General features: G+C 38.9%; 1 protein-coding gene across 1 annotated transcript in view; it reads right to left on the bottom strand.

Moving 5' to 3' along the window:
* Nucleotides 1-12,239, bottom strand: part of LOC134211747 (scavenger receptor class B member 1) — a 142,603-nt gene extending 130,364 nt beyond the window's left edge. Inside the window, exons 1-2 of the mRNA XM_062688928.1 lie at nucleotides 11,960-12,239; nucleotides 11,782-11,892 (exon numbers count right to left, since the gene is read on the bottom strand). Of these exons, the coding sequence (XP_062544912.1) occupies nucleotides 11,782-11,812 (31 nt within the window). The 5' untranslated portion in view covers nucleotides 11,813-11,892; nucleotides 11,960-12,239. The remainder of the gene's footprint in view (nucleotides 1-11,781; nucleotides 11,893-11,959) is intronic.
* Between the last annotated feature and the right edge of the window lie 4,656 nt (nucleotides 12,240-16,895).

The following is a 16,895-nucleotide window of genomic DNA, read 5'->3' on the forward strand; positions in this document are numbered from 1 at the left end:
CCCTAGGTTCTTTTACAGAATTGCAATAAACATTTGGCGATACACCGCTTGCTGCAAGAACAATAGCTTTTGAGTACAATGGTGAGATTGCAGCATGTGGTGTGCCACTTCTGTCTGCCGCTGCCAGTGGTTGGAGCTAAGGCCAGTGCCCCATGTAGTTACGCCAATGACAAAAATTGACAATAGCCAATTTTGGGAATTTGAAAATAATTCTAATAACAATTCCACAAGAATACCGAAAGCAAAAACAACTAAAATTGGTGTGAAAATTTGGGATTGTATAAGATTCTTCTACTACTTGCTCTTCTTCTTGACTCTATAGAGTAATGTGTACATTCCAACTGAAACATTGCCAGTTTCAACATAATATTCTGTTACTGATTAAAAGCTTCACTATGCCGTCGATTTCAAGAATAATGAATACAATAGGGGAGCTGCTTCTTGAATTCCATGTATCCAAATCAATAACATTCAAAACCAAAAAAAAATAACACGAATTGTTTTGTTTCTCATTTTTGTGTTTTTTTTTTCCAGGAGTGAGCACGCCAGATAATAAAAAACAACACGAATGTTACGAATTTTATTGACATAGAAAGTGATGAACTTATTGTTACAAAAAAAAACACTTTAATAAAGACTTAAAAAAAAAAAAAAAAAAAAAATATTGACATAGAAGCATGTTATTAAACTTATACCCTACTCAAGGAGATGAGAATATGTCCCACCCGACCACACCCTGGTTTGGATCGAGAATCGACTCGCTATCCTACGCCTTTTCTCGCAAGGCCAATTCTAAAAATAGTAATTTCGAAGATAATTCTGAATTTTCAAAGCATGTTTGGCTTTCTTAGAAAATAAAAAGATTTTTGATAAGATCCAAAATTTTGAAAAATAAAAAAAATACAATTTGATAGAGTGCTTCGGGAACACGAGAGAACTAAAGCATTTTGACTTTCCGGATATTTAATGCATCCATTATTGTTGCCATACATTTCTTTGAATTATTCAGGACAAAGAAAGACTTTGGTGGTATATTAAAGTCACACGATTGGATCGAGCAAAAAAAATCGTGAAAAAAAAAGAATCCTGTGTAAATTGAGAACATGGGGAACACTTATACGAAAATTAAAATGAAATTCAGTAAAAATGCCATAAATGAGAAGCAAAGGAAGAATGTAGGAGTAACTGGTGTAAAATGTATCCCGGGATAAAACGACCTTTTGTCATTTTTAGCGACGTTCCAGGAATATTTTTAAGAATGTTTATTACTAGATTGGTAGTTTGAGATCCGAACTACATACGCTGTAGTAAATACTCTGGGAAAACTGCCGAAAAAATACTTAAAAATGCTAAACGGTCGTTTTGCCCTGGTGGTGTATAATACCCCAGTTTCCTCTACTCGGTTTGATACACAATGAAGACTGAATGGAGAAAAAAAATACAATTTCACTGTACTATTCAACGTAATTGATACTAGGCGCAATACGTGTTTGAATGGAGGACCGCAATTTCGCTCAGGAACGATTATATTTTATACTAGCGGTTTAAAATTGAACAACCAAGTAGGAGCAGGGGTTACTGGCCCTGGGATAGACATATCGATTCCCATGCAAAATGGTTCGACTCCATACAAAAGGATGGCCTAATTTGTGAACGTTTTTAATAAGTGTTAAAGTCGTCAAAATGGTCCTTGTGGAAAATGTGAAAAAAGTTGTATTTCAAAAATGCGTTACCATATCGTAAGTTCTTTGTTAATGACTACATTAATATTCTTACTAAAACCTTCCAAGGCAGCCTTGACAGTCATAAAAATTACGTTATTTTTTTCTAGTCATGTGAAACGTGTTCTTCCTATACACTTAATGATAATTATAGTATTTTGAACATACTTTAATAACGCATTCGCCGATTAGGCTCATTTTCCAAGAGAAACACTGGAATAAGATATAGTCCGCTCAATATATCTTGTTGTGAGAAAATATGTTTAGGCAGATCTCTTGCAAATATGTACTGTACATACAGGCACATACTAACACAAATACGGTTTATGGTTTGAACAATGAAACTTCGAAGCATCATAACTTTTTTGAGGACGCTCCAGTGACGTACCTTCCTCAGCAAAGTTCTTCGGCATGCTTTGGGCTATACTTTTATGGAATCCGAAGATTTGATGTCATTTTTTGGGAACATTATTTTATTGGTTGCATTCTCAATAAGAATTTTTTCACGTATTCGGGCATAGCTTTTTTTTAGATAATTTGTTGCTTGAATAATGGTAATTGGTGATGTCGTCAAAACTAAGAATATCCCTTTCACACACATTTTAAATGCTTGTTCTCGGTCATACATCATATGTTATATAACCCTGATTTAAAGTGTTGAAATGAAAATATGACAACTTTTGACTGAATTTGTTGTTTAATCAGTAGCAGTGTTAAAATAAAAGCGCGAATTAAAATCTGTTAGAATCACTGTGCGCGATTCAGAGAAATATGGAAATGTTGTAAGGTATACTGGGGAAGTGGAAAAAGAAAAATCGATAGTTCATGTTCAACTTATTGTAAAAGCAGTTTAAATGATCTAAATGCATTCAATCATTATGGACTCTCAAAAACAGTCTATTTTGCACCAAATGTGCGGTAATTCATACCATTTTAGTCGCTTGCTATTTATGAATATAGATTTGAAATTTAGGAGTTATTTTTCCACTTAACACAGTGAAATGGGGTTATCTTGACCTTCAACTGTGATCAGTAGTGATATATGTGACTCATTGATTACACAAGAATGCATTTAATAACGCTAGCTGGGCAGCTATAGCTGATTCCCTGCGTCGCTTGAGAGTCCCGGATTATCTGTGCAGGATTCTGAAAAGCTATTTTCAAAACAGGATATTGTTAGTCGACACCGACGCTGGTCAGCAGTCGATTGAAGTGTCAGCAGGTGTTCCACAGGGATCGATCCTCGGACCGATTCTGTGGAATATCATGTATGACGGAGTATCACGCATTAATCTCCCGGCTGGTGTGGAAATAGAAGGCTTTGCGGATGACGTAATGCTAGGGGTCACAGGCGACACTCTCAACGAAGTTGAATTGAAAGCTTCGTACGCTATTAGCAGAGTCAAAGAATGGCTCAACTCAAGGAGGTTGGCGTTAGCACATCACAATACTGAGGTTGTTGTGCTGCATAACCACCATGGGTGCAGCAAGCGAGGATAAACTTGGGGCCTGCACAGTTAACTCCGTGAGGTCATTAAAGCATCTGGACGTGATGATCGACGATAAGCTCAATTTTACGAGCCACGTTGATTATGTATGCCAAAGGGCTTCATTGGCAATACAATCTTTTTCGCGAATGATGTCCAACGGATCGGCGGTGCAAAGTCAGGTGCGTAGGCTTATAGCGGGTATAGCATTATCTATTATCCGATACGCCGTACCAGAATGGTCCAAAGCACTAGAGCCAATGTTAAGAAATTAATCAGGGTACACCGGCTGTTGTGTCTACGCGTTGCAAGCGCATACCGCACCATATCTTATAAGGCGGTGTGCGTCATTGATGGGATGATGCCGGTAGACATACTTCTGGGGGAAGATGTGGAGTGCTTCAACGACAGGGACTCGGTCCATGTGCGACGTGTCAAGAGAGCAGCTTCGTTTCTCAAATTGCAAAGAGCGTGGGACACTGCAGTCAAAGGTCGTTGGACCTACAGACTGATTCCGGAGGTATCGAATTGGATTAGTAGGAAGCATGGTCAGGTCAACTACCACCTATCACAGGTGTTGTCTGAACATGGCTGCTTTAAAAAGTTCCTGCATAGGTTCGGGTTCGGGTTAGTGGGTCGGGTGATCCCATCCCCACACTACCTGAGTTAACCTCCTCAGGTGTCTGTTTGCAGATTTCCGTTTACCCTTGCACAAGAAAAAAAGGATAGTTTTGTGACGAATATTTAAGCTGTGGAGAAATGTCAGTTAAAATATATGATTAAATGTTTTACCTTTAATTATAATTATAAATCATAAAGACCTTCCCTTATATTCATGTGGTTAAACAAATTTTATAAAAAGTGCCTTAAAATATTTTTCAGAGTATTCAGTTGTAGTTGTCAGTTTTAATAAAGTTATATTGTTGCGTGTTTATGATATAGGAAATGCGATTTAACTTGATAAATTTGAATTGCTGACTATATTTCAAGTGACCTCCTTTAAAGAAAATGTATTTTGAAATTAAAATATCGTATTACATTTTCATGAACATTAATCATCCTTATTTTATTAGTAAGAGTTCGTAAGAATCTCCATCTAGTAAATGACAATCCTATAGCTCATGCTCCTTATGGCAATACGCTAGAAGAATCAACGCTGTCATTAAAATCAGACCGCATCGTGCTTTCGTGCTGTGCGGTTCTTTCTCTCTTTGCGGAAGGAAGTTTTTAATACTACCCGAAGCTATTTTAATTTCAACGGTGCTTCTCAGCGCTATTTGTACCTACTGATCCCGTTACGATCTTTTGCAAGGACCCGTGCCTTCGTTTTACGTTGGACCCGTTTGCGGAAGTAAAATTCCGACAAGCGGTGGTAATCCTGCAGGGACACCGTTCTGGAAAAAAAACCTCTTAGAAGGTCACGTCTTCACGCTCAGCAATGAGCATTAATAAAAACAAGAGGAAGGGGGAGTCTCTGAATTCTCCACTTCCTTCAAAGAAACAAGGTTTCAAGACCGTCCTGCCCAAGCGTGAAAAAAATAGAAGGAAGCTGGAGACTTCAGATATTCCTTCTAACTCTAGCGTTGACATTATTTCTTCTCCTATCGAACTGAGCAATCAGTTCGATTTAATTAATGACGAATTTGAGAAAATCGAATCTACCTCCAGCCTAGGTGATTCGATTCATGCGAAGAAACAACGAATTCCGCCAATTGTGGTATCTGTTGCCGAGTTTTCTGGCTTTCGGAATGAAATCTTGAGTAACCTACAGGTGATCAAGGTTTCATTTCAGATTGCTAGGAAGGGTGACTGCCGCGTTTTGCCGGGATCCTTTGACGATCGCAAACGTCTTCTTCAGTATTGAACTGAGAAGCGCCATAAATTCTTCACATACGAAGTCAAAATTGAGCGATTGTTCAAAGTCGTCTTCAAAGGTCTCCCCAGTGATGATAAATCACTGGATGAGATTAAAATTGAAATTTCTCAATTACTTGGATTTTCACCAGTCCAAGTAATTAAGATGAAAAAGAAATTCCACTCTGGTACTTCCCAGAGGGGCATTTCTCAAGAATTTTATTTAGTTCATTTTAACAAAAGTGAACTAAATAATATGAAAAGTTTGGAAAAGGCCTGTATTATGTCCCATGTCCGTGTTACATGGGAACATTTCCGCAGGCCTGGGGGAAATTTCCAAAACCCCACCCAGTGCTGTATGTGCTAAAAGTGGGTTCATGGAAACAAACTTTGTCACATGGATGCTAAATGCATGATTTGTGGTGGAACCTCTCACGCCAAGGACGCATGTCCTGTGAGAGAAGATTCCAATAAATTTAAGTGCCCAAATTGTGGGGGGAATCATAAATCCAATTTCTGGGAATGTCCTTCACGCAAAAAAGTTTTGAAATCCCGTGCAAAATTGATGACGGGAAATTCCAATCGGATCCCAGATTCGACGGGTAGACATTTTTCAAACGCTCAGAATTCGAAACCAGTTACCGGTCGAGCAATTCATACCCACCACAATTCACGAACAAATTTTGCTGCTCCTCAACGGGTAGTAAGCACTTCAGTAAATTCCAATTTGCAAACGTATGCAAACATCGCTGCTGGTAGACAAAATTTCTCTTCTCAAAATGAGGTTTATACCCATGTCCCAACGGAAAATAACGGACATGTTGCCGATTCAGGTAGCATGTCTTCTTCCGATTTTGATTTTTGCCTTTCTCGTACAACTAAGTTGTATCGAAATTCGAACTTTTGATAGAAGTCCCGGAGACCCATAGTGTTATATACCATTCGACTCAGCTCGATGAGCTGAACAAATGTCTGTCTGTCCGTGTGTGTGTGTATGTGTGTGCACAAAATGCCATAAAAAACATTAGTCAAATTTTCACATAGAAACTCTAAACCGATTTTCTTGCAACAAGTTGCATCCGACAGAGACTAAAACGCGGTTGATCACTATTGAATTTCATAATAATTGCGAATTGCAAAAAATAGATAATATTAAAATAGTGATGAGACATAGTCACATAGAACCATAATGTGTTATGAAAAATGCCTCGCATCTATGAATATTTTTAATGTTTATCCGTGGCTTGCTCCCATTAAGAGTTTCATCGTACTATAAAGATACTCGTGTTGCACGCATTTGGGCGTAAGTATGCTCTTCGTTCAGTTTCATTGTACTATGAAATTGTCCGAAAGTCAAAATTCGAACATAGGAAATTCGAGAAACTTTTGGCAGCGCCATCTGTCGTCTACTAGTGTAAATTTTCTATCATAACATTAGACGGTGTAACTGTTTTGCCTTTCTTGTACATCATCGAGTTGTAAACGTAAAGGCTACATTTATTACCTTTTTGCGCGTGAAAGGCACCATCACCGCTAGGTGGATTAATCTGGGTTTTTAACTGAACAATGAATTATTGGCAGTGGCTGGTTTTCTACCCGCCGCTGTCACATCCAGGCGCTATAGTATATGCGCAAAATAGCCAACAAGAGTTAACCACCTGAAGTTTGTTTGGCGAAAGACGTCTAACGCGGGTTTTCTCAACCGTAGGAACTTTTCACGAAAAACTATTTGGTACCGGTTATGTAGGAAGGTGTCCGCTACTACGCCTACCAAATATTTTTCGAGTAGGGTGCTTATTTTTGAGATATTAAACATTAGATGCATTTCGCCATACTGATTTCCGAAAGTTAACTCCTAGTGTGCCGCTGTAAGCACGCTCAAAGCAGGCGATTCATTGCATCACATGATTGATGCGATGTTCAAAGCAAATACCGTACCTGAAGCTGTTCAGGTTGGTATAAAGTACACACAAAAAATGAATCGACTGCTTTGAGCGTGCTTACAGCGGCACACTAGGAGTTAACTTCCTGAAATCAGTATGGCGAAAGGCATCTAAGGTTCGATTTCTCAAAATTAAGCACTTTAATCGAAAAAATATTTGGTAGGCGTAGTAGCGAACACCATCCCTCATAACCGATACCAAATAGTTTTTCATGAAAAGTTCCTAATTTTGAGAAAATCAGCGTTAGATGTCTTTCGCCATACAAATTTCTGGCGGTTAACTCTTGCTGGCTATTTTGTGCATATACTATAGCGCCTGGATGTGGCTGCGGCGAGTAGAAAATCAGCCACTGCCAATAATTCATTGTTATCGGACTCCGTTTAATGGATCCAAATTAATTGTGTGAAAGTTCTAAATTGGAATGCCCGCTCTCTACAGGGTAAGGAAGATGAATTATTCAACTTCCTTTCAGCTCATAATGTGCATATTGCCATTATAACTGAAACGTATTTAAAACCAGGACTCTCCATTAAAAGAGATCCAAATTATTTTATCTACAGAAATGATTGTCTTGACAGCGCCTGTGGTGGGGTCGCCATCGTCATTAATAGATGTATCAAACATAAATTATTTTCTTCGTTCGAAACCAAAGTTTTTGAAACCTTGGGAGTTTCTGTTGAAACAAATTTTGGACAATTTTCCATCATTGCAGCCTACTTGCTTTTTCAATGCAATGGGCAGCAAAGGAATTTGTTGAAAGCTGATCTTCGAATTCTAACTCGCAACAAATCTAAATTCTTCGTAATGAATCGGCTGCTTTGAGCGTGCTTACAGCGGCACACTAGGAGTTAACTTTCTGAAATCAGTATGGCGAAAGGCATCTAAGGTTCGATTTCTCAAAATTAAGCACCTTCATCGAAAAAATATTTGGTAGGCGTAGTAGCGGACACCTTTCTACATAACCGGTACCAAATAGTTTTTCATGAAAAGTTCCTAATTTTGAGAAAACCCGCATTAGATGTCTTTCGCCATACAAATTTCTGGCGGATAACTCCTGCTGGCTATTTTACGCATATACTATAGCGCCTGGATGTGGTAGCGGCGAGTAGAAAATCAGCCACTGCCAATAATTCATTGGTGACTTCAATGCCAAACACCGTTCATGGAATAATGCTCAAAGCAATTCCAACGGCAAAATTTTATTTGAGGATTGTTCTGCGGGATATTATACTATTCAATATCCCAATTTTATTTGAGGATTGTTCTGCGGGATATTATACTATTCAATATCCCAATGGCCCTACTTGTTTTTCTTCCAGTCGAAATCCTTCTACAATTGATTTAGTTTTAACGGATTCAAGTCAGCTGTGTGGCCAATTGGTAACTCATGCTGACTTTGACTCTGATCACCTTCCTGTGACATTTGAAATCACACAAGAAGCCATTTATAATCCAATCAGCTCTACTTTAAATTATCATAGAGCGGATTGGGATTTATATAAAACATATATCGATAGGAATTTTGATGTTAATATTCCTTTGGATACCAAAAGTGATATTGACAATGCGCTCGTATCTTTGACAAATGTAAATAAAAAAAAATATTTTTAAATAAAATATAAGGGGTATTTTATATAAAAGTAATTTGAACAGTCGAATTTTGAGCCAGAGGCATTGCGATTCCTAAATGTGAAATTAAATTCAACTCCATTAAAATTGACGACGATCTTCAGCTACTGATCCGTCTTAAAAATGTGAGGCGAAGGCAATACCAAAGAACTCGCGATCCCGCGTTGAAAGTTATTTGGCAGTTCGAGAGTACCCATAATTTTAGTCTAGGTCTAACTAGTCCAATTGAGGATCAGGTTACACGGAGCTTCGAAGACATTCATATGAAAGCCCCGGGTGATGATGGTATTTTCTACATACTTATCAAAAAACTTCCTGAGGCTCTTTATCCTTTTTGGTTAATTTATTTAACAAATGTTTTCAATTGGCATACTTTCCAGATAAATGGAAAAACGCCAAAGTTGTTCCAATTTTGAAGCCGGACAAAAATCCAACTGAGGCTTCTAGTTATCGCCCAATCAGTTTGCTTTCTTCAATAAGCAAACTTTCTGAAAAGATTATTTTAAATAGAATGATGGTTCATATTAATGACAATTCTATTTTTGCTGATGAGCAATTTGGTTTTCGCCATGGGCATTCAACCACTCATTAGTTATTAAGAGTTACGAACTTAATTCGGCTCATCAAATCTGAAGGATATTCGACTGGAGTTGCTCTTCTTGATGTAGAGAAAGCATTTGACAGTGTTTGGCATGAAGGTTTGATTGTTAAATTGATGAATTTTAATTTTCCTCTGTACATTATTAAACTGATCCAAAATTATTTATCAGATCGCTCACTGCAAGTAAACTATCAGAATTCTAAAACTGATAGATTACCTGTAAGAGCTGGTGTCCCACAAGACAGCATACTGGGACACATATTGTATAACATTTTTACTTCTGACTTACCTGATTTACCACCAGGGTGTCAAAAATCTTTGTTTGCAGATGACACGGGCCTCTCAGCCAAAGGGCGAAGCCTTCGTGTCATTTGTAGTAGATTGCAAAAAAGTTTGGATATTTTCTCCACTTACTTGCAAAAATGGAAAATTTCGCCGAATGCTTCCAAAACTCAGCTTATAATTTTCCCACATAAGCCGAGAGCTTCTTATTTGAAACCTTCTAGCAGACATATTGTCACTATGAATGGGGTTCCAATCAATTGGTCTAGCGAAGCTAAATATTTAGGACTTCTGTAGATCAAAAATTAACTTTTAAAAATCACATTGAAGGCCTTCAAGCCAAATGTAACAAATATATTAAGTGTCTATATCCACTTATAAACAGAAAATCAAAACTTTGTCTTAAGAACAAACTTTTGATTTACAAACAAATTTTTAGACCTGCCATGTTGTATGCTGTGCCAATATGGACTAGTTGCTGCAATACCAGAAGATTCAAAATAAAATTTTGAAAATGATTCTGAAGTTGCCTCCGTGGTATAGTACCAATGAACTTCATAGAATTTCTAATATTGAGTAAAAAAAAAAAAATCGTAATTTTTCGGCCATTGTGCCATGAGAAGTTGATCAACTGTATTCCAACCGGAAGTTCTCGCACTTCTGAGTGTTCTGTAATATGCTTGCGTAGAAAATACACTTAAACATATGCATAATGTCCGATAACCGGGCAGCTTTGAATATTTTAAAGTCGGTAACATGAACTTCAAAACAGATTTGGGAATGCATTCAGTCGCATAAAAAGTTGCCTTGTTGCAATCAAGTCAACGTATATTGGGTTCCAGGGCACTGTGGAATTGATGATAACAAAAAAGCTGGCGAGACCTTGGGCGAGACTCGGTTTCGTCAAGCCGGTTTACAGGACCAGAACCTTTTTGCAGCTTACCAACTTCTTCTCTTCATATGGAAATCTAAGAAAAAAGCAACCAATCTTAAGAACACAACATACGCCAGTTGGTAAAACAAATCCCAATTCCACTATGTTGAACTTATTCTTAATTAAAAAAAAACACATTAAAAAAGTTTAAAAAAATCCCAATTCTAGAGATGAACCAGGGGTAAAAATCTCTATACTTAATAAAGTTACAAAAATCCCAATTCGGTGGTGCATTTTATTCGAAATGCTGAAGAGTGTTCAGGAGATGCTGTTAATCAAACAATGGCGCTCACTTCAAATAGCGATACACCATTATAACATTGTTAGAAAAAAGGGGAGTATATTACAATAGATTAAAAAATGGTCGCATTGAAAAACATACCCGACAAGGAAAAAATGTACTTGGTTTCGAACTTTTTTCTTTGTTAAGGTTCACCACTGCATCTATTTAATTAAACTTTTGTAGTATACCTGTATCATTTGTTTAGTGCATGTCTTTCTGCTTCATTTCTATTAAGAAGAAATGAAGTAGTCGTTTTTAATTCAGATATTTCTCAAACTTAATGTGAGGCCTCTTTCGATTAAGGTCCCGCTATTTATACTCTTTGAGAAATGGCTTATAGCAACTCTCAAAGGCCCGCCCCTCAATCAGTTTCACCTTCAACAAAAAGTGGAATAACACTGGTTTTGACCATGCATCAGTACTAAAGTTCAAACAAATTTTTACTTCTGCTAATAATTTACTCCATTGACTCCATCCAAAAGGTGTAAAAGGTGGGTCATCTTTTAGATAAATATAATCGTTTCATACTCTTCCGACCATCACTCATAAGTATTAACAAGAATACTGAGAGGTTTCAAAATTAGCACATGTGTAAACATGCGCGTCAAACCTTCAATATCATTTCCTTATAATAATAAAGAGCTCCAAAAATTAAAAAACGGGCTATATTTTTACAAAATTGGTATTACAAAACAGCATGTTGTGCTAAAAATAACATTAAAGTATCATCGAAATTTAATTGCAGCTTTAAACTGTGACTGCGAGCAATTTTGTTTGTTAACAAGTGAACTAATAATTGCTGTTTCCTGCAGAAGAAACTTAAACGTGACCGAAAACAAAATAATAATGAGCCTTCGTTGCCCACTCCCGCTATTTCCATGCATGAGTATTGTATACATGCTGCTTAACAAATAGCAAAAATAAGCTATCCAAAGTATATAAACGCATATGTGATTTCTGTTTGGGCTTCATGTTTTTACACAGCTTTGTTTGATTAAACCGATTAAACAGTTATACATATGAAACGATAAATGCATTTGAACTTACATAGTTTCCAATGTCGTCTTCCAATAAACATATCTGCTAAAGTTGTTCCAGTTCAATGATGGCCACTGATCGTTGCAAATCGAATTGATTGGATCACACTCCTTGAACAACCTGATGATATGCAAGCAGTTTTATTAATGAGCCGCTCTCAATATGCTTCCCCGAAATCACCAAAAACCTGAAGATAGCGAGTTCACCTTTCGCCAAATATTGATGGTGATCTTTTCTTCGGTTTGTTTTCTCGAATCAAAATTGAAAGCAAATAGCACGTCACGAAGAGCACTCCAAATAGCTTTCTATTAACTTGAATGAATGACACACAACTATTTAAATAGGTACGCTGATATTTGGGATATAATGCTGGACCTTATTTTCATATGCACAACACCTGAAACCTGATAATTACAGTAAAACCAAACAATCAAATAGCAGCCATACTCGAGCTTATCACCGGAACAACCGTACCGTCCGACCGACTTGCGTAAACTAGCCAGCGGCGGTCAGCGTTGTTAAGGTAGGAAGCTTCGAGGGTACTTAACTGATCAAACGCAAAAACTCAACTTCTACAGGCTCGTAAAACTTAACATGCTTCGAAAATCACTCACACGACCATGATGATCGAGCGAAATGAATGGTCATGACCGTACATTATTGTCTAAAACGGCTAAGGTTTTGAAGACTACTGATGCACGTTATTGTTCGTGTGATGGATATGAATTGAAATTCTATGATCTATATACATAAAAATGGATTTCTGTCTGTCTGAACCTTATGGACTCCGAAAGTACTGAACCGATCGACGTGAAAATTTGTATGCAGAGGTTTTTGGGGCCGGGGAAGGTTCTTAAGATGGTTCGAGAACCCTCCCCGCTTTGGAAAGGGCGGCTCCCATACAAATGAAACACAAATTTCTTCACAACTCAAGAGTTAATCAGATAATAAAGCAATTTTAGGCGAAACAAAGTTCGTCGGGTCTGCTAGCGTCAAATAAATTCACTTAGTAATGATATTGAATTTCTGGTTATAACCGAACACAAACTCTCTCTCTCTCTCTCTCTCTCTCTCTCTCTCTCTCTCTCTCTCTCTCTCTCTCTCTCTCTCTCTCTCTCTCTCTCTCTCTCTCTCTCTCTCTCTCTCTCTCTCTCTCTCTCTCTCTCTCGCACACACACACACACGCACGACATGGACTTTGCGCACCGGGGAGGAGCTTGTACAGAGGACGGCAATGTCCATCGGACGGGTGGCACAAATGCCCTGCCTACAACTGCCTACAACAGGACAATCGCCGGCCATCAGTAGTGAATCTGAATCACCGTGAAACCGCACAGCAACTGTTATGGCAGTCTTCGTGATTGCCAAAATCAATGGCGTCTTCATATGCAGCTGCTATGCACCTCTAAGGTGGACCGTGGAGCAGTTCAGCCAGATATTGGATCAGATAACCGACAAGCTGACCGTACGAAGGCCGGTAGTCATTGGAGATGACTTCGATGCCGGGGCCGGGTCGAGTGACCTACATAAGCAGGAAGCTCTAGCGAAGCTAGATGCACAATTGTGCAATGAAGGCTCGGTGTGTACATTTCGGGGACGGAGAGATGGGAGGGAGTGTATCATCGACATCACGTTCTACAGTCCTTCATTGACGGCAAACATGCACTGGAGAGTTAGTGAGGAGTACACCCACAGCGATCACCAGGCGATTCGCTATCGTATTGGCCAACGAAACCGTCAACACGAAGAAGGATAACCAGTGAAAGGAGCTGGAAAACGAAAGCTTTCAACAAAGACCTATTTGTTGACGCACTTCGACGAAACTAGAAGCGAGAAGCAATCAGCGTCTAGCTTACTGGTGGAACAACAGGCTAGGTATGCTATGCGCTACTTGCCTCAAAGCTCGGAGGCGGGCACAGAGAGCAACGACGGAACCAGAGAGAGAGGAACGCAAGGCGGCGTTCCGGGAAGCTAGGACCACATTGAAACGGGCAATCCAACTAAGTAAATCAGACTGCTACAAGGAGATGTGCTGAGAACCAGACGCCAGCCCCTTGGGGGACGCATGTTGGATCGTGATGGCGAAGATCAAAGGCCCGTCGATGCCAACTAAAATATGCCCGGATGAGTTGAAAACAATTGTGGAAGGTTCTCCCGAAACATGATCCGACCATGTGGCCGCCAACACCGTACGGCGAAAAAGGAGGACAAGTGTCCAATAGCGAGCTTGCAGAAGCTACGAAACGCCTGAAAACGAAGAAAGTCCGGATTGAATACCAAACGATGCGTTAAAAGCTGCTATCCTGGAATACCCGGATATGTTTATGTATATGTTTATGTTTATGTTTATGTTTATGTTTATGTTTATGTTTATGTTTATGTTTATGTTTATGTTTATGTATATGTTTATGTTTATGTTTATGTTTATGTTTATGTTTATGTTTATGTTTATGTTTATGTTTATGTTTATGTTTATGTTTATGTTTATGTTTATGTTTATGTTTATGTTTATGTTTATGTTTATGTTTATGTTTATGTTTATGTTTATGTTTATGTTTATGTTTATGTTTATGTTTATGTTTATGTTTATGTTTATGTTTATGTTTATGTTTATGTTTATGTTTATGTTTATGTTTATGTTTATGTTTATGTTTATGTTTATGTTTATGTTTATGTTTATGTTTATGTTTATGTTTATGTTTATGTTTATGTTTATGTTTATGTTTATGTTTATGTTTGTTTATGTTTATGTTTATGTTTATGTTTATGTTTATGTTTATGTTTATGTTTATGTTTATGTTTATGTTTATGTTTATGTTTATGTTTATGTTTATGTTTATGTTTATGTTTATGTTTATGTTTATGTTTATGTTTATGTTTATGTTTATGTTTATGTTTATGTTTATGTTTATGTTTATGTTTATGTTTATGTTTATGTTTATTGTTCGGGCAACACTGCCCGGATGCGGATACGCGGCAACCAACGTTTGGCCGATTAGGCATGCTGATAAACGTCAGTTAATAACTGACAGATATGGAAGCGAGTGAAAAGGACATAACAGCTACAGCATAAAAACATAAACAAAGATAAGATTAGTGAGTAAGAAGTGAAACAGAGGAAAATAGAAATTAGAAATCTTTTCAGTAGTAGGAAAGTTTAAGTTGCGTAGAAGTTGATCATAAGATCACAGAAAACATACAGTAAGTAGAATGTTTAATATTACTGGAAATGAAACACATACGAGTAACGATATTATGAACAGCTGATTGAATGGACAGAGGACAGTGCAGTGGTGCTCAACCTATTATGAATCGCCCACCAATCAGTTAGATGACAATTTAACACACAACATAAAACAAGTCGGAAAATCAGAAACATTGAGAAGGACTAGAAGGAAGGAAGTGTATTAGAAGGGACATCAAACTAAAAATTGTGAGTAACAGAAAGTAAAGTATGTAACTAATATTAATAATAAAATTGAATTCACAGTTTGATCATCCTGTGCGAGGATCGATTCCAAAAACGGTTTGTTATTCCAAATCCGACCGTCCGAACAAAATCAAAATTGTTTATATCGGATTACTTCGAATGGCTTCCTCTCCTTCGAAAAATGAGCAATGTTTGTTCTGCTCAATGTCGGAGTCGATGTCAGAGGATGTGGATTGGGTTCAATGTGGGAAATGCAAGCAGTGGGCACATTTCTCATGCGCTGGCGTAGATCAGGAAGTTGTAGAAACTAATTGGCGCTGTCAAAAGTGTGTTTCCGCTAAGGCTCAGCTGCTGAAGGTTCCGGATACGAGAAGCAAGGCGCGAGGTGGCAAGAAGACCGGCTAATAAGACGATGGAGGGTCCGATCAGGGAGTTGGTTCCGACGCAGATCCGACTGGGAAGCAGGAACAACTCGCCAAGGAGAAGGCCTTTGCAAATCAAATGGAGGCGCGGAAGAAGCTACTCGCTAGACAGAAAGCGTGGAAGGAAGAGCAGCTGAGGCAAGCACGAGAGATGCAGGAAATGGAGCTTCAGGTTCAACGCGAAATGGAGGAGCGGCACCTAGAGCATGAGCAAAAGATGCTAGATGCCCAACTCGCCGCAGAAAAGGAATTCGTCAAGAAGCGGGCGGTAATCAGGAACCAATTCGAGGAAAGCGTCAGGCGGGTCAACGCTTTGAAGGATCAAGACTGTGCTGTTGGCGGGACGAAGGAAGAACAGCCTAAGCGGAAAGTGGAGAAGTGGTTAGATGGTCACATCAAGAGGGCGGCGGAGCAGCACTCGGCCATGGACTTTCGGGAAGCGTATCCGAAAGATACAGACCCGCTAAGCGCGAGAGCAGGCCTCAGCAGAGTCAGTGACAAGCCGAAGCTTGCGAAGAAAGTGCCGATGCTCGTCGAGTGCAGAGACGAATCGGACATAGAAAGCGAAACCAGCGAAGAATCGGGGGACCAGGTGAAGAACAGCCGAAGCCGGTATAGCAAAGTGCGTAGCAGTCAAGGCTCTCACGGGCCGGGGCAAGAAATTAGCCATATTTCAAAGCGGCAGCTAGCGGCTCGGAAAGCGGTGTCCCAACATCTTCCAAAGTTTCGGGAGAGCCGGATGTTTGGCCACTGTATATTAGCAGTTTTGGACACACTATATCCGCGTGTGGGTTTTCAAACATGAAGAATTTGAAACGTCTGCAGGACTGTCTACAGAGAGAAGCAGAGTCGACTCGTATTGCCGAATTCTGTTCCAGACGTGATTAGTGACCTGCGGAATCTTTTTGGAAGACCAGAGAAGTTGCTTAAAACTTTGCTGACGAAGGTTCGAAATGCTCCCGTGCCAAACGCTCAGCGCTTGGAGTCGTTCATCAGTTTCGGGATTGTGGTGAAGCAGTTATGCGACCACCTTGAAGCGGCGCATCTGGACGATCATCTTAATAACCCGATGCTAGTCCAAGAATTGGTAGACAAATTGCCGCCTAGCTATAAGTTGGATTGGGTTCGGTATAAGCGTGGAAAAGTGGATAGACCGCTAAGGATGTTTACTAATTTCATGAATGAAATAGTTTCCGATGTGTCCGAGGTCACAGAGTTTTCCACTCTGTCGATAAAAGAACACATGCGATATGAAAAAGAAAAACCGAGGA

This window comes from Armigeres subalbatus, chromosome 2 (assembly GCF_024139115.2).
Source record: "Armigeres subalbatus isolate Guangzhou_Male chromosome 2, GZ_Asu_2, whole genome shotgun sequence".
In the NCBI taxonomy this organism is placed as follows: Eukaryota; Metazoa; Arthropoda; class Insecta; order Diptera; family Culicidae; genus Armigeres; species Armigeres subalbatus.